General features: G+C 49.0%; 2 protein-coding genes across 11 annotated transcripts in view; one reads left to right on the forward strand and one right to left on the reverse strand.

Annotated features, from left to right (window-relative positions):
• Positions 1–3,622, forward strand: part of GRHL2 (grainyhead like transcription factor 2) — a 163,721-nt gene extending 160,099 nt beyond the window's left edge. For both annotated transcript variants that reach the window (XM_032610589.1, XM_032610590.1), the window contains exon 16: positions 572–3,622. In XM_032610589.1, coding sequence (XP_032466480.1) covers positions 572–686 — 115 coding nt within the window. In that variant the 3' untranslated portion in view covers positions 687–3,622. The remainder of the gene's footprint in view (positions 1–571) is intronic.
• A 3,646-nt stretch (positions 3,623–7,268) lies between these two features.
• Positions 7,269–22,282, reverse strand: part of NCALD (neurocalcin delta) — a 439,862-nt gene continuing 424,848 nt past the window's right edge. For all 9 annotated transcript variants that reach the window (XM_032610470.1, XM_032610476.1, XM_032610471.1 and 6 more), the window contains 2 exons: positions 12,330–12,435; positions 7,269–9,915 (listed from right to left, as the gene is read on the reverse strand). In XM_032610470.1, the coding sequence (XP_032466361.1) occupies positions 9,818–9,915; positions 12,330–12,435 (204 nt within the window). In that variant the 3' untranslated portion in view covers positions 7,269–9,817. The remainder of the gene's footprint in view (positions 9,916–12,329; positions 12,436–22,282) is intronic.

Raw genomic sequence — 22,282 nt, forward strand, 5'->3', positions numbered from 1 at the left:
GCTCAGGTTTCTCATCTGCAAAGTGGTGATGACCGCACCTGCCTTCAAGGTTGCCCTGAGGACTGAACACAAGGTCTCCAAAACACTGGAACACACTACATGCTTGAGGAAGGGTACCTGCAGCTCTTGTTTATCTTCCTCTTCTCCTAAGTGTGGAGTACTTTTTTAAAATGCATTTTCAAGAGGCAATATGGTTTAATGAAAATAGTTCGGGGACCTGGCCCTGTCAATAGCTAACTTTGTGATTTCAGGCTCTGTTAACTTCTGGGCTGTACTTTACCAATCTAGAAAGCAGAAGGTTTGGGTTGAATGAGCTCTGAAATCCTGTTTCATAAAGGAGTTAGTTCTGAGAAAGCGAGGTTTTGCTTTCCTCAAAGTGGCTTCTGGGGGCCAGTTTGGGGCCTGCTGCAGAGTGGGAGCCTCTCTCCCTGCCTGTCTCCTCTCCCCTCCAGCCCCCGCCCCCCTCCCTGGCCTCCCTTGCAAAAGCGTGGCTGAGGGAGCCCCCAGCCGGGAGCCTGCCCTTGCACCGAGCGCCTTGGTCACGGCACCTCTGTTCCCCCATCCCCGGCAGGATCCTGGTGAACATGGACGACAACATCATCGAGCACTACTCGAATGAGGACACCTTCATCCTCAACATGGAGAGCACGGTGGAGGGCTTCAAGATCACGCTCATGGAGATCTGAGCCCTGCTCCGGGCAGCAGCCCTCAGGGCCTTTCTCCCCAGGGCAGCCGGAAGCCCGGGCCCTGCAGACCCACCCAGCCCATCTCACAACTGCTGTTACACGACCGCGCTGGGGAGCGGGCCGAGGCCCGAAGCCCCGTGTTTGGTCCGTGCGTTTGGTCCACCCGCCGGCTCCTGCCATGGAGCCGCAGCCCAAGCGCCTCGGGAAAGGGCCTTGCGCCTGTTGGATCCTTATTTATTGTCCACCTTTCTACGGAGCCCAGGGCCCAGGCCCGCCAGGGCTCTGCAGGTCACTGCCGGCTCCAGGTGCCACTGTCCAGAGCCCTCCCCTTCAATCCATTCATCCCGAAGGGCCTGAGGATGCTCGCCCCTGCCGTCTCGCCTCCTTACGTCTCCTGAGTGGACGGACAGAACGAGCCATTTCCTTCATCAGAGGTCGGGGGAGAGGTGGACGCCCCTTCCTGGTGAGAAACCTTCAGGCTGCTCGGGGACGGTCATCTCGCCGATACCCCCAGGGGTTCCCGGTGAGTGGCCAGCAGGCCGTGTACAGGAAGACATTCAGCCACTGTGTAATTAGTAAGTAACCTAGAAGGTGTGCCTGGCTACCCGTGTACATAGTGTTTATAATATGGCAATAATATATTCTACCTGTGCTATGTGGGCATGTTTACTGCCACTGGCCGGGGGAGGCACATACCTGGAGACCCTGCTTTCTCCAAGAGGCTTCTGCCTCTGTGCTGTTCAGGAGACGCGCTGGGCGACGGAAGTGGCCTTCGGGGTGTCGGGTGACTGCGGTGGGCGCCGAGACAGCTACTCCCGTGGGCATGCGTGGGCCTCGGTCCCTGTCCGCAGAGGGCGCCCTGTTCCCCTTCCACGGGCACTGCTCGCCCCGGAGGCCACTGAGTTTATCTCACGGCGATGCGCTTTGCCTGACCCTCCTTCTGAGCTGTGTCGTGGCAAAGGTGAGATTGTCTGAGGCCCCAGCTCCTCCCGCTTTGGTGTCAGCACCGCCTGAACTTTCTGGAGAGACCGCAGGGGGGTTGCCACTAGGGCCGCGTCTCTTGGGCCCGCTGCAGAACTCCTTGGCTATCGTGAGGATCCTGGCCACTGTGAGTGCCTCGCAGTTTACAAGCACGTCCTTCATCACAAGTGGCCCCCTTAAAGCCCAACTGTGGTCCCGAGAGCGAGGCCGACAGTTCAGCTCTGAGTCTCCAGGCCACGGCGGCCTCCTGGGGCTCAGCCGGCACGGGAGAGGCCGGGCTCTGCCGCCTCTGCTCCCAGATGCTGGATGTGGAGGGAGCAAGCGAGGATGCCCCGAGAGCCCTGGCTCTTCGGAAAGCAGCGTCCAGAGGAGGACGGAGAGGTGGTTTGCCCTTCTGCTGGGTGCTGTAGCAGATGAAAAGAAATGCTTCCGCAAACGATCACGATGTCATGGACCGTCCAGGCCACAGCTCTCTTTGAGGGGACAGGAACGTGGTCTAGGGGTCTGTGTTCACCTTTGTGGGTTGAAGCGCTAGCTTTCTACTAGCGAGCACACCCTCCACCCAAGGTCCCAGGACTAGGACAGGTTCTCTGTAAGGACCCATTTGGTTGTAAAGCACTTTGATGTCTTACCTGGGGGCTTTCTCTTCAAGGGCTCCCTGCCCTCCCACCCCATTGCCCCTGAGGCCCAGAGCTGGACAGAAGGGCTGCCTCCAGTCCAGCTGTTTGTCCTGGAGGCTGCAGAGGACTTGCATGGAATGGTGGGCAGGTGCAGAGCCTAGGAAGATCTCTGGGTGTGGTGAGCAGGCACCTTTCCGTGTCTTCTGGACACATCACCCTCTCCGTGGTGCCAAAGGTTACATCCTGGATTCACCTCTGCTCCAGTCTGTCGCCTCCTCCTCCACTCTGTGACTGCCATGCCCTGGACTGGCATCTTGGGGACCCTCCTGGGTACTAATGGGGCTCATTGTTGGGAGTGCATGATGTACAATGCGCCTCCCATGCTCCTTGCCTGAGGGCTGGTTCCAGACGTGATCGGCAGATGTAATGGCGAATACCACTGGGCCGGGGCACAGCACTCCAGAATAGGAGAAAGAGAAAATCTTTGGCAATCTGATACGGGTTACCAAGCCTTCTCTCTCCAGCCTCTGTGGAAAAAAATGTTGGCTAATCCTGCCCTAGGCAGAAGATGAATCAAAGAGGCTTTTGCCTTTGTCCCAGGTCCCTGGGCAGTGATCGCGGTGACCACTGCCAGAACAAAGCATATGAGGTCAGTGCCAGCAAAGGGTGGTGCAGTGTCCCCTCTCATTTGATCCGTCCCCATCTTACCATGTCCCCTCTGCGTTCTCAGTGTGCCCATGGCTTAGCTTCGATGTGGCCTTCACTATGTATATCAGCAGAGCTTTGATGAGCAAAATTGTCCGAGAAAAACACTCCAGAGAGATAGGAAAACTTGCCTCCTCTTCTTTTTATGTCCCTTAATAAATAAGCTTTAAAGAAAAAATTCACGTAAGACGAGGGACATGTGAAACAAGTATTTTTCTTATACTTACCCAAATTGCTTAGACTTTATGGGTGTTTAGGAATTGGGTCCAACAGAAAAATGCAGTCGGGTATCATCTTGGAATTGGATCCTAAAAGACTAAGGCACGTCCCCAGCCCAGAAACTTAAGAAGCATGAACTGAATCAAACACTTATTTTCCTTCTTATTTAAAATTACGCAAATGCAACAGAAGCAGAGGGCTTGTGCCAAATTCTATGAACAGCCCTTTCTTAAAGACAAGCAAGGAAGACTGCTAGATGGACAATTTGCTCTCGTGTTAAAAAAAAAAAAAAAAAGGCAAATGTAACTTAATAGTTTTGTAAATGGGAGAGGGGGAATCTATAAACTATAAATACAGTTATTTTATTTTTTGTACATTTTTAAGAAGAAAAAAATAAATATTCCTAACAACTCGAATGTCTGATGTTCTCGGTGAGGTTGGTATTGGGGCTCTTTGCCTGACTGGAAAGAAGCCTCTGTGTGAGCGCGGAAGGTTCTAGGCTCCCCTTGGGCACCTCAGGTCCTGGGCTCCAACAAGCAGACGTTTCCTCTTCTGGTTGCTTTGTTGTGCCCAACCCCAAGGTTAAATGAGAAGAGGGCTGAAGACATCACGAGGCCTTTGGTGTGATCGTGACAGGCCACCAGCATGGCTATTCTTCCAGTTCCCAGGGCAGGGAGTAGGCTCTGTCCATCTGCATTTGCCTTCCTCACGCCCAGCTCCCTCACCACCACTTAAATGTACCACCAGAGCTTTCCCGTCCCTTAGTTCATCTCACCCACCTCTCCACAGAGACTAAAACCACGTGGCTGAAACGCCAACCTCATCATGACAGTCTCTTGCCCTGGAACCCACAGCCTCGCTAGTATCTGTCAGCTCAAATCCCAGTATTTTTTTTTTTTTTTTTTTTTTAAGTGTGGTGTGCTAATTCCCATGGAACAAACTTTGATCACTGGGAAACTGAATATGGGAGGGAGAAAGTAAGTATCCCTGACCCCTTGTTCCTCTTTTCCATGGACAATTCCAACCTTACAGCCACATGGCTCATCTGAAGAAGCCCTGTAGGGCCAAGCACATGCTTCTGCTGAAGGGTTTCCTTTTTTTTAACATCTTTATCGGAGTATAATTGCTTTACAATGGTGTGTTAGTTTCTGCTTTATAGCACAGTGAATCAGTTATACATATACATATGTCCCCATATCTCTTCCCTCTTGCATCTCCCTCCCTCCCACCCACCCCTCTAGGTGGTCACAAAGCACCGAGCTGATCTCCCTCTGCTATGCGGCTGCTTCCCACTAGCTACCTATTTTACGTTTGGTAGTGTATATATGTCCATGCCACTCTCTCACTTTGTCACAGCTTACCCTTCCCCCTTCCTGTGTCCTCTTACCCCTAGGTTCTTCATGACTGTTTTGTTTTTTTTTTCTTAGATTCCATATGTATGTGTTAGCATACGGTATTTGTTTTTCTCTTTCTGACTTACTTCACTCTGTATTCAAATCCCAGTACTTCTCGGCATTTCCTCAGTGGCCACGCACACTCCTTCAGCCATCCTCCACGATTAGCTCCCGAGAGCCTCTCTGTTCCAAACAAGGAGCGCTTCTATGTTCTTCCACCTGTCTGTCTGTCCACGTCCACAGCTTTCAAATCTTGGCTAAAAATTCGCCTAGGGAAAGCTTTCTCTGACCAACTTTGACCCCCTTGGCATCCTCAGCAGCCTCCGTGCTTGGACCAGTGGGCAGCAAAGAGGTCAGGAGAAGTGCTCGTTGAGGAGGCTTCTGGAGAGATCCTGGGATTAGAAATGGGCCAAAGGCCTCTTTGCCACGATCCGTGTTCCGCAGTCTCAGTAGGAGGTCTGAATGTATTCCCCACAGGCCCGAGGACGTCCTGCCGGGCATGCACTGGTCTCCACTTCTACCCTGAGGCAGTCCTCCCTTGACCCATGGCAGCCACAGTCCTGCTGTGAACTCTGCTCCCCATGTGTGCCACACACCGCCCCACCCCCACCTCCCTGTACTGGGACTCCGGGTAGGTAAAGCTGTCAGGGCCACAGGGTCCAGTACCAGCTCTTGCCTTCACCGCTATGCCAGCTCAGCTCAGTTACTATGGACCGGGCATCGTGCCTGGTGCTGGGGAATAAGAGGCACATTAGATGCAGCCCATCCTCAGAGGCTGCGATGTGCCCAGTGATAACAGCCTGGCATCGTCAGCACCGGGATAGGGGTTCACTCTGGGAGAGCCAGGGCTCAGCAGTCACCCCAGTCCTAAGGCATACAATCTCCTCTTACCCTTAGACTTTCACAATGTGATGAGAGGTCACCAAACGCTAATCTCACTTTAGGAAGGCTGCCAACTCGAGTGTCTGAGCCCCTGTATCTCTGAGGGTCAATGGCACATTAACACCCAGGGCAGCAAATGCCCAGGACCTACCTGAGCCCTGGACATGTGGTCATCATTCAAGTGTAGAGAAATCTATTTGCAATGAATATACCATTGGTTAGACCCTTGGCGTGGACATCTTTTCACTCTGCAACAATCTTTCTACTTTAGGTGGATCTGACTGATACTCTACTGCCTTGGAAAATACTGGGCTCAATTTTCTTTCTTTTGTTTCTTCAGCCACCTTAAAAAAAAAAAAAAAAAAAAAAAAAAAGAAAATTTCAGGAAAGTGAAAGAATACTCCTGACAAAGATAAGAGAGGCCTGCGTGAAGCATCTCCATTTCTTCCAAAGGGAGCTCTCGTGATCTCCCCCTGCCTCGACTGAGAAAACAGGCAGATTCTTCCTCACCTGGCCTATGCCTGCCCCGCCCCCCATGCCTGAACTAGGCTGTCAGGGGGTCCAGAGCTGGGTTGGGACAGTACCCTGAAAATAGGAGCCTCAGGCTTGCAAATGTGCTGGAAATTTAACAGGTTCACCTCCAACAGGTGTGCGAGTGAAGAGGCTCCTGATCAGGTTGGAGGGCCCCAGCCACCTCCTTACCATCACTGCTGTGAGTGACATGCATTACTCATGCTCAGTTCTCACGGGCCTCAGGGCCACTGCTGGTCTATAGAGAGAAACTGTGAGGTACAAAACGACTCCCCTCCAGGCCAACTCAGCTCCTACATGAGGTCTGGTTGGCCCATGAGACACCTACCGTAGCTGACTACATTCATGGCCTCTGTGCTGGAGGCAAGGCCAAGGACAGCAGCAACAAGCACCTTGATCTGAATTGGCTTTGAGGCCATGGGCTCTGTATCATGTCAGTTTTCCTACAGACTTTTCTCCAGCCTGAGAGGCCCTGAGAGGGGAGACGGGCATGTTAATTTCCCACTGAAGAGGAAGTTGCCTCAGTTTCTCCTTCTGGTGCACCTAATGTTGAGACTAGAATCTATAGCTCCAGTTGTGAGGAAGGAGAGGAGGTAAGAAAGTGAAGGCCATGAGGGGAAAGTTAGCCCACATGTAGACCAAGGATGCTTCCGGACACGGCTTGGGGTCCAGCAGATCCTCTCAACCCCACTTTCACAAACCCTGCTTCCTTGTGCCTGGAGAGCAGAAACCACACCCAGGAGGTGGCCAGCACAGCATCTGGGCCCTCACCCGGGCACAGATTCAGCTGGAGCAGCAGTTTAGGCATGGAAACCTCATGTCCCAGACCATCATATTAAATCAGCAACATTCTTTTTTTTTGCGGTATGCGGGCCTCTCACTGTTGTGGCCTGTCCCGTTGCGGAGCACAGGCTCCAGACGCTCAGGCTCAGCGGCCATGGCTCACGGGCCCAGCCGCTCCGCGGCATGTGAGATTTTCCCGGACCGGGGCATGAACCTGTGTCCCCTGCATCGGCAGGCTGACTCTCAACCACTGCGCCACCAGGGAAGCCCAGCAACATTCTTGAATGCCAAGCTAGAGTAACACAAAAGTCACCTGATATAGGACCCACTCCACGGGGAGGGATTCATAAATTACTAAATTCACTTGTGGAAAGTGCCCCCAGGGCATATCAATGGGATGGGACTGCGCCCTCAACACCCCTTCCCCGCCCTAAACAAGGATATGAACAGTCGACCACTCTATCATCCTTCACGTCGTAAGCCACTTTATTCCAGTCCCTTGAACATCACAGGCTGGCCTGATTTCAGACAGAACAGACTCCATTTCCAGAGGTCCCTCAACACAGCAATGACAAACAGCCCAGCACAGGAGTGACATAAGCTTTTAGGCATTCAGCCTTCTGGGTGCTGTCGAGTCCCTTGGCCACACTCGAGTGCATTGGATCAGACATACAAAGGTGCTTCCCGGGAAGGAGGAGAATGAGAAAACAACCCTCAAGAAAATACAGACAGGGTCAATGGCAGGCAAGGACGAGGACTAGTTTCCGCTTTGTTTTCTTAACAGCTGGAGACACGCTCCCCTGCATCTCACTCCAGCTCTAGGTTCTAGGGAACGGATTGCGTCTGGCTCAGTAAGATGTCATGACTGAGGACAGAGCCCAGGCGGGCTTTCCCCAACATTAACTAACTCCGCCATCTAAGGAGAACTAAAGGAGGAATTAGGTCTTCAATCAAGAGCGGGAGAAAGTGGAAGGCAGCTCCTGAACATCACCTACAGAGGTGCCGGGTCCCCTTGCCACTGTGCACACCGCGTCTTAGGTTAATTCCCTAGTTTTCAAAACCAGATTTTACCACTTGGCCAGTGGAGGGACTCAGCAAGTCTCAGTGTAGAACCACTGTAAAAAAAACTGACACTCAGAGGAAGATGAAGATTATTTTACTGAGTCCAGGTCTCGAAATTTCACCTTGTCAAGTTGGTTCGTTTTGGTCAACCATACAAATTCAGATTTTTACTATCAGTTTAAATGGAATCGAGTAATAGGAATCTAGAGGTTAGAAATGGGCTCAGCATCATTTTCCTCATGGTTATAAGTTTATCTTTCTGTGGTTCATGGTCTACAGGAAGTAGCTTGGCCACAGCCAAGGAGACCTCTCTGCCTTCTCTTGGGGCAGGGTCTCCCCGTCTACATCCTTGAGTGTTTGGACTTCCCCATACCTACTGCTTGTGAAAATATGACTTACCTGTGACCAGCAACTTGTACTCTTACCTTTCAATTCAAATTAGGATGTATGAGGTCATCAGACCAAACTGCAACTCAAATTTGTACTGTCACTTCTGTAAATAGAAATTTGCATTCAGAGAACACGATGATGCAAGATACTTTTGTATTCCCAAGGGTGGGCCTTGGAAATCACAGACACACTTGCCTATGCCTTCTTCAGGATGAACCAGATGATGCCCAACCTCTGACTCTTTTCAGGGCCGCTAGAGGCATGGAAAAGTCAACATGCCAGCTATGGCTTCCTAACCATCCATGTGGATTAAAGCATTGGGAAGTCCCGAGAATTTATGCTATTTGGGGTGGGGGTGGGAACAGCTACAGAATATTATCTGCTCGGAAAAGCACCGCACCTCTGATCCAGGACTGTCAACGGGCTGCCGGGCTGGGTGGGCAAACCCACATCTCTAATAAATATGAACCTTCTGGTGCTCCAGTTGACACATCCCACTCAAACTTGCCCCACTTCTATTGCCTAGGCACTACCACTGGAAAAGCATTCAAAATTAAGGTTGGGCCCTGGTCATGGTTACTTTGTACTTTTCTGGAATATATAAAATATACCTGTTGATTGGTGCATTTGTGCAAAGACGGATATGACTTTAAAATAAGACATAGACATTCATTATAGCTGGCTTACTTCACAACAAGCTACTAAAAACAGTCTCCTGTAATAAGATTGTATTAGTGCTCACTAAACATGCATTTCATTTAAACAAGGCAAAACACTTAATTTCGTCTGTAATACCCAGTATTTTATATACAGCAATCTTTTTTTTTTTTTAAACTACAATAGGCAACAAGATGGGTCTGGCTTTGAAATATAAATTACCATTTGTGTTTAATTTCCAGAGAAACTCATCTTAGCTCAACTAGTGTAAACCTGGGAAGAAATAGCTGAGCCATCTTTTTCCTCTCCTCTATGAATTTACGTCGAAATGTTCACAGCTTAGAAACTAAAGCCTGCTGGGGAAGAGGATGGGGTGGGCCTCCAGGCGGGAATCCCCCAGGCCCCTTTAATAGCATGGCCCCGGAGGATTCCTGGTCCCTGGGAAATCAAGCATCTGGTGCCATCACCCCTAGGGCATGTGTCACTCCAGACCCAGGTGGGGAATTTTGTTTTCCAAACAGGGCCCTTAAGCTTGCAATAGAATCACTGGACTGGATTGTTTTCTCTTCTCTTCTCTTGCCTCCCCCAGTCTTCGGTTTTAGAACACAGACTTTCGAATCAAAGGGAAAGTAATAATAATAACGATGAAAAATCGTCAGAACAATGAACACCACAAAGTCTGTGCACGGCAGCACTGTTCATGCTTTCCACAAGCGCGGGGGGCTCTAGACATTCCCATGAAGCGTCCACGACAAAAGAAGCTGCAGGCGGCACGGAGGGAGGTGCATCCGACCACACGAGGAACAGCATCACCGTCAATATTGTTTGGCAAAAAAAAAAATTTTTTTGTTAAAAAGTAAACTCCAAAGGGAACACAAGCAGCTCTACAGTTGGTGGGGCTTCCGGCTCAGAAGTGGCCGGCGCTGCTGGGGTCGCACTGCAGGAGGCGCACTATGGACGGGTCGCTCTTGGCCCCTCGGATGAACTCTTCCAGGGAGAGTTTTCCTAGAAAGCAAGAGGACCGGTGAGTGGCGGCTGGCGGCCGCCGCACAGACGTAGGCTTCCCGCTGCACCTTGGGGCTGGCGGCGGCGGCCCACCTCTTCCTGGGGTCTCACACCCGCCGTGAGGCCCACCTTCCGTCTCTCCGAGCCGAGACCCCGGGGCTCGTTGAGCACCGCACAGCGCAGCACGCGGCCTCCTGAGAGCTCTGTGTGCACGGCCCTGGGCTGCGGGGGCTGCTGGGTGGCCGCGACGTGGGCCCTGCCCTCGTGGCCCCTCCAGCTGCAGGCGCCCCGGAGGGACTCGGTGTCTGTGGATCAGATGGCGCCTTTCAGAGACTGAGCTGGGCTCCTGCAGCGCCAAGGCCGTCCCCACGGGCTCACTGGGCCCTCTGGGCTCCTCAGGGTCACTTGGCTACACCTACGTTTGCATGTGGGCAGAGGGGCCCGAAGAGACATCTGGGGAGAGGGCCCCTTCTTTGGGCCAAGGTGTGAGGACGGCTGCCCTTCCATCCAGGCGAGGGCTGTGTGCTCCGAGAAGCAGAGAGGTGCCGCGGGGGTCCCTCCCGTCAATCAGGGCACTTTCCTCCTACCTCAATGGGCTGGATGGGGGAGACTGGCTGCCTGGGATTCCACTCCTCCTCGATGTCTTTCTCCTTCTTGCCCAAGCTAGAGTATGTATCAAATTCCCTTCGGGAAGTTTCCTCGCTCATATTGTTGGTGGGGAGGCAAAGCTTCCCCCGCTTTCTTGTTGCGGCAGGGTAAACCCTGTATTCAGCGTATGTATCCGCTCCCTCGGGCTAACTACCCGCATGCTCCCGGATTGGCTTCCCAGCTAACCTGCTGGGGGCCCAGACTTTTCTCTTCAAGTCAGCCGCCAGGGGTTAGATGCAAAGAGCTTCTCCAAGAGGATTCTAACAGCGGGAGGGTCTAGATGAGGCCTTTGCTCCGGTGTGGCGTCCCGCCTTGGGGTCCAGGAGCCCTGAGCCAAAGCACCAAGTCTCCTAGTTGGGTGGAGCCTGGCCCCTTGCAGACTTAAAGCCCCTCCCAGTACGGCTCCCACTCCGCCCCCCCCACGGACCCCCGCCCTTTTTTTTTTTTTAAACCCAAGGCTTTCCCTTAGGAAAGCACAGGGCTTTCAGCAACGAGATGCATTTGGGGAATGCTGACCCCGTCAGGGCTCTGTGACCCCATTGTGGCCGAGTCCCAGAGCACAGGGTCTCATTTCCCGCAGTGAGCGTTCGATCCTGCAGTGTTTGGATCTTCTCCCATCTTTCAGCCCTATTCTGAAGAGGAGGCTGGGCCTCGGGCAGCAGACAAGCCCACCTGTGCTCCCCTGGAGCATCAGCAAAATGTGTAGTTTAATGTCAGCGAGGTTATTATTCTATTCAAAGAATCCCACGTGTTTAGTCTTTGCAAAACAAACTATTCGCTGTGAATCCAGGCACATAGAGAAACAGGATGTAATGGCACCTTTGTGGAGAAACAAAGCAAACAGATTGGCCTGTACCCTGCAAACCTGGATTCTCAAGCAGCTGGTGCCCCAGAGGGCATAGGGATAGAAACTGAGGCTCGCTCTACGACAAAGCCTTCCGTTGGGGGTATATGACTGCATTTGCTCATCATTGACAAGAACTGCTGGGGATGCCCAGCAGAACAGGCAAGCTGGAAATAAAAGCAAGAGCTATAGATGACTCAGGGCTTATTATGGACCAAGCTCTGTGTTAGCACTTTAAACTCAGATATCACATCTAACTAGGGTTGCCAGATTTAGCAAATAAAATACAGGATGCCCAGCTAACTTTCAGTTTCAAATAAACAACAATTTTTTAAGTATGTCCCAAATATTGAATAGGGCATACTTACATTGAAAAGTCATTTGTTAGTTGTCCAAAAATTAAATTTAATTGTGCCTCCTGCATTCTGTCTGGCAATCCAACATCTAAAATCCACTGTTCTTGAGTTTGAAATCCATCTCTCCTTTTATTTTGGTTTGCTTTGCATCCCCTTGTTGGATCTGAATTGTGGGTGGCTCCCTCAGGGTGGAATCTGCTGGCCACCTCACCCGCCAACAGCTGAGGGGTCCCACTTGGCTCCAGGAAACCCAACACCTTGGAGCCTGCGCACGAAACCCCAACAAAACCCCTTGGGCAGGCTGGGATGAAAGCTACTAGGGTCTGGGTGCATAACAAGCCCCTCCCCACTTTCTGATTCGCTGGCCTGCAGGATCCAGCCTCCATCTTCCCCCTACAGGGAGAAAGCAGGATAAGCCACTTTCACAAAGGGCCTCAAGCCAGGTCCTTATGGCCAATATCTTGACCTCTAGTGGAATTTCCCTGCCCGGACACCCCAGCCCCTCCAGCAGCCCCCCCTCTGAGCAAAGCAAAGCAAAGCAAAGCAAAGCAGCCATGGCCTCCTACCATCTCTATTGGTGTCCATCTGGCGGAAGATCTTTTCTGTCCTCTTCTCTGGGGTCGACTCATCTTCAGGCATTTTCATTACAGAGGAGACCATCTTATAGATTGCCTGGGAACAGAAGCAACATGGCGTGAGACAGAAACATGGTTTGTTCTCGCACACAATGGCCCTATTATTAAATCTCCCAAATACAGGGTTGAAGGGAATGCCTCCCATCACACAGCGACCCAGCTCTGCTCCTGACCATCTGTTGTAGAAGAGAGACGTGCAGTTGCTGGTGAGAGCAGCCAGGCCAGCAGAGCTTGTCCAGCGGCAAGAACCTTCAGGAGCGACAACTGGCAGGAAGATCCACTAGGCCCCCTGTGTCTCTAACTTTAATGTGCTTATGAATCCCCTGGGAATCTTGTGAAAACGCAGAAGCTGATTGAGTAGGGTGTGCTGGGGAGATGGGGGGCTTGAGAGTCTGCATTTCTAATGAGGTGCCTGTGTGCTGCTGCTGCTGTTCTGAGGTCCCTGCTCTCAGGCTGTAGGTGACATTCCTCAGGCCAGAGACAGGTCAGGGTCTACTGTGGTCTCCCCCTGGGTCCCTCAAGGGTGACAAACACTGATGGTCTGTAAGGGCCTGCCCTCCTCTTCTCCTGGGCAGACATTACCAATCCATCCCAGTGCTCTTTCTCCTTGTATGTGGCAATCGTCTCACATTCCTTCTCAGCAAGCTGCCAAGTATCCCCGGGATGGGAACAATCTACCATCCAAGTTTTGGATGAAATAAGTATACAATCTCAGCTTGAGATCAACTGGGTACATCAGAAATCTGATGGGCAAAAGAGGGTTCTACTGAAAAGGTTCTGTGAACAGTACTGAAACTATCTCCCCTACCGTGGACCCCCCATGGTACCCAGTAAGCGCCTGGAAGGCCTCAGCGGTCAAATGTTTTTATTTTGGAAGCATAATGTAAAGTCATTGTTTTTATCCCCAGACCATGGTTCTGGTACTCAGATTCACTTGGGGAAAATTAGCCCTGGGAAGGAGTTTTAGAAAAAGTAGATTTTGCCAGAGGGTGGGCGGAGGAATCTGGAAAGTTCTGGAACTTGGGATGTAGTGGAAGGAGAGAAAGGAAGGCAGCTGAAGGAAAGTAGTCTCCAAAGGGGAAATGTGGAAACAAAAAGGGTTGCAAAAAGAGATAAAGGCTTAACTTCTCCACTTTACAGTCTCGTTCAGGATCAACTCTGCCTCAAGTTCCTAAAATATTCTGGAGAAATGGGGGTAAATATTATAATCTCCGTTGATAAAACAGGAGTGAAAAATGGACTCACCCAGTGTGTTGACTCTTGGGCTGATCCCACCCCATTAGGGACCCCTCAGGCCAGGCTCCCCAAGTCTAACTTGAACCCACCCAGAGTCCTCGCTGAACTGGAGCTGCCTCCACGGTGATTCTGTCTGGGAGGAAGGGCAAACTGGGAGTCATGGCTCTGTCTGGGATGACGGGTGTCACTGGGGTAAGTAAGCTTGGCCACAGTCAGCTGTCCCAAGAGACTCTCACTGAAGTGTGCTCCAGAGGCGAGAGGTGAGCCATACTCTGTCTTCCTCCTGGATCCCTATTGCTGTCCCCTCCAGCCCAGGACTACACTACCATCTGTGCTGGGGTTATAGCGCCATGCGCCAAGCCGCTGGGGACACCTGACTCCCTGGGGGAGCTAGAAAAGGCCATAGAGTTAGAGACTTTTTTACAAATGGGAAACAGAGGTGCTGAACTTCCAGGGCCATGTGAATATTTAGTAACAAGAGTGGAAAGCAGGACACTCTCCATACCACCCACGTTTTGAGGTCCAGCATCCTCTCCTCAGCTTTCTCTGCTCCGACATGGAAGCTTTTCTGTAACTCTTAATTCAAAGAGGAATCGGTGGCACCAACTGATGAACACACACACACATACACACCCCTCACACGGATTTCAGACTTATACAATCTAAATATTTTGTGAATTCATAAGCCCAGGAATCTTAGAACAACAACAACAAAACAGTATCTAGATATCAGCGTCCCACTAAATCACAAGTACACCTCTTTAAAGGTTTAAGAGCTGGTACATTTCAGGAGTTGTAGAGGTGATGTGGGAGGGGCATTTATGGACAAATAATAAGTTTACTTTGGCTAGAAGTCTTAAGGATGCTGTGTAATCAACCTTCTTTGGGGCTGCGTTGCTCCTTCCCCAAATCTGTTCTGGCCTCAGTAAGGTCCCATAGTAGCAAGTAAAACCCACTGGTTTGGAACTCTCAGCCTCTAAGAGTTGAGGTTCATGAAATTCTCCTTCTTGGGATTCTGAAGGAAGTCAACTGTGTAATAATCTAGGGATGATTCTCTTAATACTCTGGTTGAACAAATGAACGAAAGACCAAGCAAACAGATGAATGTGTGTTTGAAAACAAGGCTCTTACAACCCAACAGAAAGTCTTCAGTGGTTTAGTCTTTAGCTGTTAGACTAAAGGAATAGGGCTGGGGCACAGAAATGAGGATAGGTTAGTTCAAAACAACAACAACAACAACAAAACACCCATAAATAAAAACAAAACAAAAATGAAGAAAGTCAGGATCCCCTTATATAAGGCTATTTGCAAACAAGGCTTCTGGAATTGGGCAAGAGATGTAAGGTCTGAGTATACTGAGGGGTTGAGGAGGAAGTGCGAGCACCTTTAAGATGCTCACGTTTCCAGATGGCTCTTTCATAGCACTCAGGCTAGATTGTTTTTGTTCATTTGTTTGGTTTTTTTTTTTTTTTTTTTTTTTGCGGTACACGGACCTCTCAATGTTGTGGCCTCTCCCGTTGCGGAGCACAGGCTCCGGACGCGCAGGCTCAGCGGCCGTGGCTCACGGGCCCAGCCGCTCCGCGGCATGTGGGATCTTTCCGGACCGGGGCACGAACCCGTGTCCCCTGCATCGGTAGGTGGACTCTCAACCACTGCGCCACCAGGGAAGCCCCATTTGTTTGTTTTTAATGTGCATCAGCTCACAGAAAGGGATTAGTGGATTATTTACAAAACCAGGTCTATGAACATGGGTGGTACTAGAGCAGTGAGCAAAGAGATGAGGTGACAAGCCCCAGGGGTCCCAATGTGAGTAAGTGGGAGACAGCCCTGCAAAACCTCAGTCGGGAATCACCTGTCCCTTTGCCCCTCTCTCATGGCCTCAGCAAGCCAGCACTGATTGTATTAGACATGGGACTCCACAGCGCAGGGAGAGAAAAGACACAACTCCAGACAGCAATCTGAAACAAATCGTGTCTTTTATTAACCCCAGTTCCCCACACCCCTCCCCCAAATTTAATGGGATTAAACCATGGAGAGGCCAGGCTACTTCCCTACTTTATTTTTAGCAATGTCAATGAGAGGCCCAGCAGGGACATCCTGTTTTTAATTAAACTTTAAGAGCCCTATTCTTGTCTCCGGGTAAATACAACCGCTATGGGGCACCCAGGAACCCAGCTTAGGGCAGGCTTAGGACAGCACCACCTGCGGCCAGGGGAATTACCAGCTTCCTCTTGACATATATATATATATATATATATATATATGTGATTTTTCTTTTTCCCTCTGAATGAACCACCTCTCGGAATGTTGGAAAGGAAGGGCTCATGTCTGAACTGATAAAGGTTGTGGGATTAACTAAGGGCAGGCACAATTCCAAGAGCTAAAGTTCACTCTTCTCTCTGAAGGAAACCAGACTGGCTTTTCATCAGAAGATGCAGGGTCTTCCAACAGGACACCCAAGGCCCCATGACAACCCACCAAGGGTAAGAGAAGCTAAGCAGTATAGGGCTGTTCTTAGATGATCGATAAAGGAAAGCACCCTGCTGAGGAGGGTATTACATACCAGGAAAGGAGGGCAGAGAGAGGCCATGAGAACCTTCCTTGGAAATACTCTTAAAATGGGATCAATATCTATGTATCTAGAACAGCGTAAGCACTTTCTTGTTTAGAGCCAGAAGAATACAGTAAGTCAGTAAATCCATAATGTTCTCCCAAAGTGCTGTAGATACGTTCACAGGCAGGGAGAGGATGGGGGGAGAATAAGGGCCCTACCCCTTTTTTCAACCAAAGCAGCTCCGTTCTTATATTAGTTTTCACAGAAGATTTTACTTGAAACTCATTATTGCCCAGGCCCCTGCCCCCACTCATGTTTGTTTGTTTCTTGGTAAACAGTCCTACCACCCACCATCCTGTAATCAAGTCAAAGACATCTTTATACGGCTCTGCCACCCATCTCCACGTGCAGGCAGTCAACTAGACCTATCAGATCTGCCTCCTTCATATTTTTCTAAATTTATCATCCTTGCCCATTCCTCAGCCACTGTCTTGTTTCAGGTAAGTGGTGGTACCCATCATTTTTAGATATGGGCAGTTACTATTTATTTCATTCTTATATAAAGTGCTGTGCAAAGGTTGCTTCCAACAGCCCCTTCCAAAGATCCCGTTCACTCTCCTAAAAAGACATTCTGGAGCTGCTGTGGTTTAGGACTTCACATTTTGGGGGACAATACTGAGTTTGTTTTTGGAATGTCTGACTGTGAGGTACCAGTGCAATGTCTTAGTGGAGATGTCCATTAACAGCTGGACATAGTAGAGGTGAAGATCTGGAGGTACTCTGTTTCTTCATCCATAAAATGGGGCTAATAAGGTTATTGTGAGGATTAAATGAGAAAATGCACATGTACCAGGTTGCCTAGTGTCCTGCAAAGGTTCATGTTCACCCAGCACCTGTGAATGTGACCTTATTTGGAAATAGGGTCTTTGCGGATGTCATCAAGTTAAAATGAGATCATACTGGATTTGGGCAGGCCCTAATCCAATGATGTGTTCGTAGAAGAAGAAGGAAATTTGGACACAGTCACACAGGGAAAATGTCACACGATGATAGGAGAGATGCGGGCCCAAAACACCAAGGATCGCCAGCCACCACCAGAAGCTAGGAGACAGGCATGGAGCAGATCCCCCCAGGAGTCTCTGGAAGGAACCAGCCTTGCCCACACCTTGACTTTGGACTTCTGGCCTCTGGAACTGCGATAGAATAAATTTTTGTTGTTTGAAATTGCCCAGTTTATGGTAATTTGTTATAGCAGCCCTAGGAAACTAATACAGTGTGGAAAATACTTAACACTATGCCTGGCCCACACAAGCACTGAGAAGATGACTTCCCAGAACTAATGAAAGGAAAAGAGGGCTGAGGCTGGACCTCTGCTTGGGAATATCCTTGTTTAGGAAACAGGAGAAGGAAGAATAGTGCACAAAGGAGACGGAGGGCACAGCCGAGTGGGGGGCCTTTGGGTAGCAGGCACTCACTTGTGTTGCTAGATGCCTAACTTCCACTCTTAAACTATAATGTGGCTTTTGTCACGATAAGAGTAATCCCCCGATAAAAAAGGGATAAGCCAAACACAACTGATAAGCAAACACTAAGGTCAGTTCTTAGAGAAAGTCACTAACCTGGGCAACTGCTTTAAAGAATTTTCTCCAGGAGAGAAATCCAAGTTGCATTCTAGAGTAACACCTGTGGTCCACACTCATAACTGAGAATTAGGCAAGGGTTTGCAGCTGAATTCCCAGGGGCCACATCAAGATGGACGAGAAGCTTTCACCACAACACCATCCACCCCCTGCCTTTTTTTTCACCATCAGAAGAGCACAGTGTTTCAGGTCTCCAAGGCACATATCACAAGTGACATCGTGTCTACGACACCAACTTAGAAAGATCTTTGGGGAAAAAAAATGCCACTCAGGAAGTGGTTTTAGAAAGAATGTAACCAAGTCTTTCTGGTCCTGATTTTGATCCGTCATGGCACAAATACTCACAAGCTGATTGTCTGAACTGGTCACAGTTGGTGCTCTTGAGACCAGGTCAGATTAATTTGTGAGTCTGTCTGGTGTTTGTGGACAGCAAACCTTTGCATGGCTAACACCATAGTCTCCCTTCCTCTTCATCTGGTTGCTGTACGGATATATGTGCCTTATTCTGATGAGTGAATCAGGAAAAAAAATTCCCATATTGCTAAAAGAAACAAACAAAACAATGAAGTCTTCTGTGATGGGCTGCCAGCATAAGCCCAACCTCCTTCCTTTAGTTTTCATTCATTCAAAGGGTGTGAAAATGTAGACTGAGGGTGTTATGAAGTTTACTCTGCCTTATCAAAAGTGCTAATTAACCTTGAATCACAACTAGGAGGGAGAGTCTGATTCTAAGACAACACGTATTTGAACACCAACTACTTTAAAGCAATCATTACCATCCAAGGAATGAACATGCTAACTAGAAATTATTGCAGCCTGGTCATTAAAGTGAGTTCCCTGAGAACTGCTAAAGGCAACACTGTGTTAGCCTATATATTCCTTTCGGAAAGTCTCTAGCAGGACTTGAGAACAAGTCCAGACCGGCTGTGCCCCAAAAGTCCCGATGCATGAAGTGCACCTATGGGCTCAGGGCAACAGCTCGGAGTTGGGGAATTCCTGGTGCCAACCACACTCTCTCCTGGAAAGGTGATCTTTCTGTTACTTAAATCCCGTAAGCATCAGAGCAGCCCAGAAGTTTTAGCTTATTCCCAGCTGGGATGGTGTTTGGTAGGAGAGACAACAGCTGAAGAAGCCTGGGAACTCCTAAAGTCACCTGCACAAGAATCTCTCTTCTGTGAGTTCCACCAATTGGAGGTTTAGCTGGGTTACCTCCCTTTGTTTTGTGAACATACATTTATACGACTAGGTAAACTTAACTTAAAACTTAATGGGAAGACTCTGAGAGGGCTCACACCAAGGAGTACTTCCCAGAACTTCTGCTGGCAGTGTCCGAAACAGAGCCACCCCCCGCCTCTGCAGGATACCCTCCAACACTAGCAGACATTGAGGAGCTGCCAGGGTTCCTGTTGAATTTCCTGAACACAGTGGGCCAGCCAGTGGCCGTGGGGTCCAGAGTGGTGCGTGAGGAGAGGGGATTAAGAGCGCTGCTTAAAGGAGCTCCACAGACGGGGGCAAGCCACGGTGATCAGCAAGGACCCCAGAGACGGGCTAAGGCTGCTGCTGCTGCCACCAAGAAGCCTGTGTGTGAGCACAGGTCACTATCCACACCCCTCTTCCAGGGAGACTGTGCAGCCTGCCACTGCCAGGGTCCCGGGGCCCAGGGACAACTTCCCCGGAAGAACGCACGGGGCACCTCAGGCTGGTGCAATGTCCCACTGGCCTCTGCCGCCGCAGGCTCGCCCCGCACTCTGTGCCCCTCCCTCCCCCCCGGCCTGAGTGAGCCAGAGCCTCCGAATCAGCTGCTCCTTTAACCCTGTCCTGTCTGAGCGAAGCACAGACGCCCTCCTGCGAGTACACACAGAGGCGGGGCCAAATCCAAAGCTGAGCCCTGGGAGCTGTGAGAACAAAGAAGTGAAAGGGAAATCTCTCCCAGCAGCCTCAGGAGCAGCAGATTAAAGCTCCACAATCAACTTGATGTACCCTGCATCTGTGGAATACATGAAGAGACAACAAATCATCCCAAATTGAGGAGGTGGACCTTGAGAGGAAGATTTATTATTTTTTCCCCTTTTCCTCTTTTTGTGATCTGACCAGTGTGGATGAAAGGCTCTTGGTGCTGCAGGCAGGAGTCAGGGCTGTGCCTCTGAGGTGGGAGAGCCAACTTCAGGACACTGGTCCAAAAGACACCTCCCAGCTCCACGTAATATCAAACGGCGAAAATCTCCCAGAGATCTCCATCTCAACACCAGCACCCAGCTTCACTCAACGACCAGCAAGCTACAGTGCTGGACACCCTATGACAAACAACTAGCAAGACAGGAACACAGCCCCACCCATTAGCACAGAGGCTGCCTAAAATCATAATAAGGCCACAGACACCCCAAAACACACCACCAGACGTGGACCTGCCCACCAGAAAGACAAGATCCAGCCTCATCCACCAGAACACAGGCACTACTCCCCTCCACCAGAAAGCCTACACAACCCACTGAACCAACCTTAGCCCCTAGGGGCAGACACCAAAGACAACGGGAACTACGAACCTGCAGCCTGCAGAAAGGAGACCCCAAACACATTAAGTTAAGCAAAATGAGAAGACAGAGAAATACACAGCAGATGAAGGAGCAAGGTAAAACCTACCAGACCTAACAAATGAAGAGGAAATAGGCAGTCTACCTGAAAAAGAATTCAGAGTAATGATAGTAAAGATGATCCAAAATCTTGGAAATAGAATGGAGAAAATACAAGAAATGTTTAACAAGGACCTAGAAGAAGTAAAGATGAAACAAACAATGATGAACACCACAATAAATGAAATTAAAAATACTCTACAGGGATCAATAGCAGAAAAACTGAGGCAGAAGAACGGATAAGTGATCTGGTAGATAAAAGAGTGGAAATAACTATTGCAGAGCAGAATAAAGAAAAAAAAATGAAAAGAACTGAGGACAGTCTCAGAGGCCTCTGGAACAACATCAAACACACCAACATTCGAATTATAGGGGTCCCAGAAGAAGAAGAGAAAAAGAAAGGGACTGAGAAAATATTTGAAGAGATTATAGTTGAAAACTTCCCTAATATTGGAAAGGAAATAGTTAATCAAGTCCAGGAAGCACAGAGAGTCCCATACAGGACAAATCCAAGGAGAAACACGCCAAGACACATATTAATCAAACTGTCAAAAATTAAATACAAAGAAAACATATTAAAAGCAGCAAGGGAAAAACAACAAATAACACACAAGGGAATCCCCATAAGGTTAACAGCTGATCTGTCAGCAGAAACTCTGCAAGCCAGAAGGGACTGGAAGGACATATTTCAAGTGATGAAGGAGAAAAACCTACAACCAAGATTACTCTACCCAGCAAGGATCTCATTCAGATTTGATGTAGAAATGAAAACCTTTACAGACAAGCAAAAGCTGAGAGAGTTCAGCACCATCAAACCAGCTTTACAACAAATGCTAAAGGAACTTCTCTAGGCAAGAAACACAAGAGAAGGAAAAGACCTACATAACAAACCCAAAACAATCAAGAAAATGGGAATAGGAACATACATCTCGATAACTACCTTAAATGTAAATGGATTAAATGCTCCCACCAAAAGACACAGACTGGCTGAATGGATACAAAAACAAGACCCATATATATGCTGTCTACAAGAGACCCACTTCAGACCTAGGGACACATACAGACTGAAAGTGAGGGGATGGAAAAAGATATTCCATGCAAATGGAAATCAGAATAAAGCTGGAGTAGCAATTCTCATATCAGACAAAATAGACTTTAAAATAAAGACTATTACAAGAGATAAAGAAGGACACTACATAATGATCAAGGGATCGATCCAAGAAGAAGATGTAACAATTGTAAATATTTATGCACCCAACATAGGAGCACCTCAATACATAAGGCAAATGCTAACAGCCATAAAAGTGGAAATCGACAGTAACACATTCATAGTAGGGGACTTTAACAACCCACTTTCACCAATGGACAGATAACCCAAAATGAAAATAAATAAGGAAACACGAGCTTTAAATGATTCATTAAACAAGTTGGACTTAATTGATATTTATAGGACATTCCATCCAAAAACAACAGAATACACATTTTTCTCAAGTGCTCATGAAACATTCTCCAGGATAGATCATATCTTGGGTCACAAATCAAGCCTTGGTAAATTTAAGAAAATTGAAATTGTATCAAGTATCTTTTCCGACCACAACGCTATGAGACTAGATATCAATTACAGGACGAGATCTGTAAAAAATAGAAACATATGGAGGCTAAACAATACACTACTTAATAACGAAGTGATCACTGAAGAAATCAAAGAGGAAATCAAAAAATACCTAGAAACAAATGACAATGGAGAAACGACGACCCAAAACCTATGGGATGCAGCGAAAGCAGTTCTAAGAGGGCAGTGTATAGCAATACAATCCTACCTTA

Source organism: Phocoena sinus, chromosome 17 (genome assembly GCF_008692025.1).
Source record: "Phocoena sinus isolate mPhoSin1 chromosome 17, mPhoSin1.pri, whole genome shotgun sequence".
Lineage (NCBI taxonomy): Eukaryota > Metazoa > Chordata > Mammalia > Artiodactyla > Phocoenidae > Phocoena > Phocoena sinus.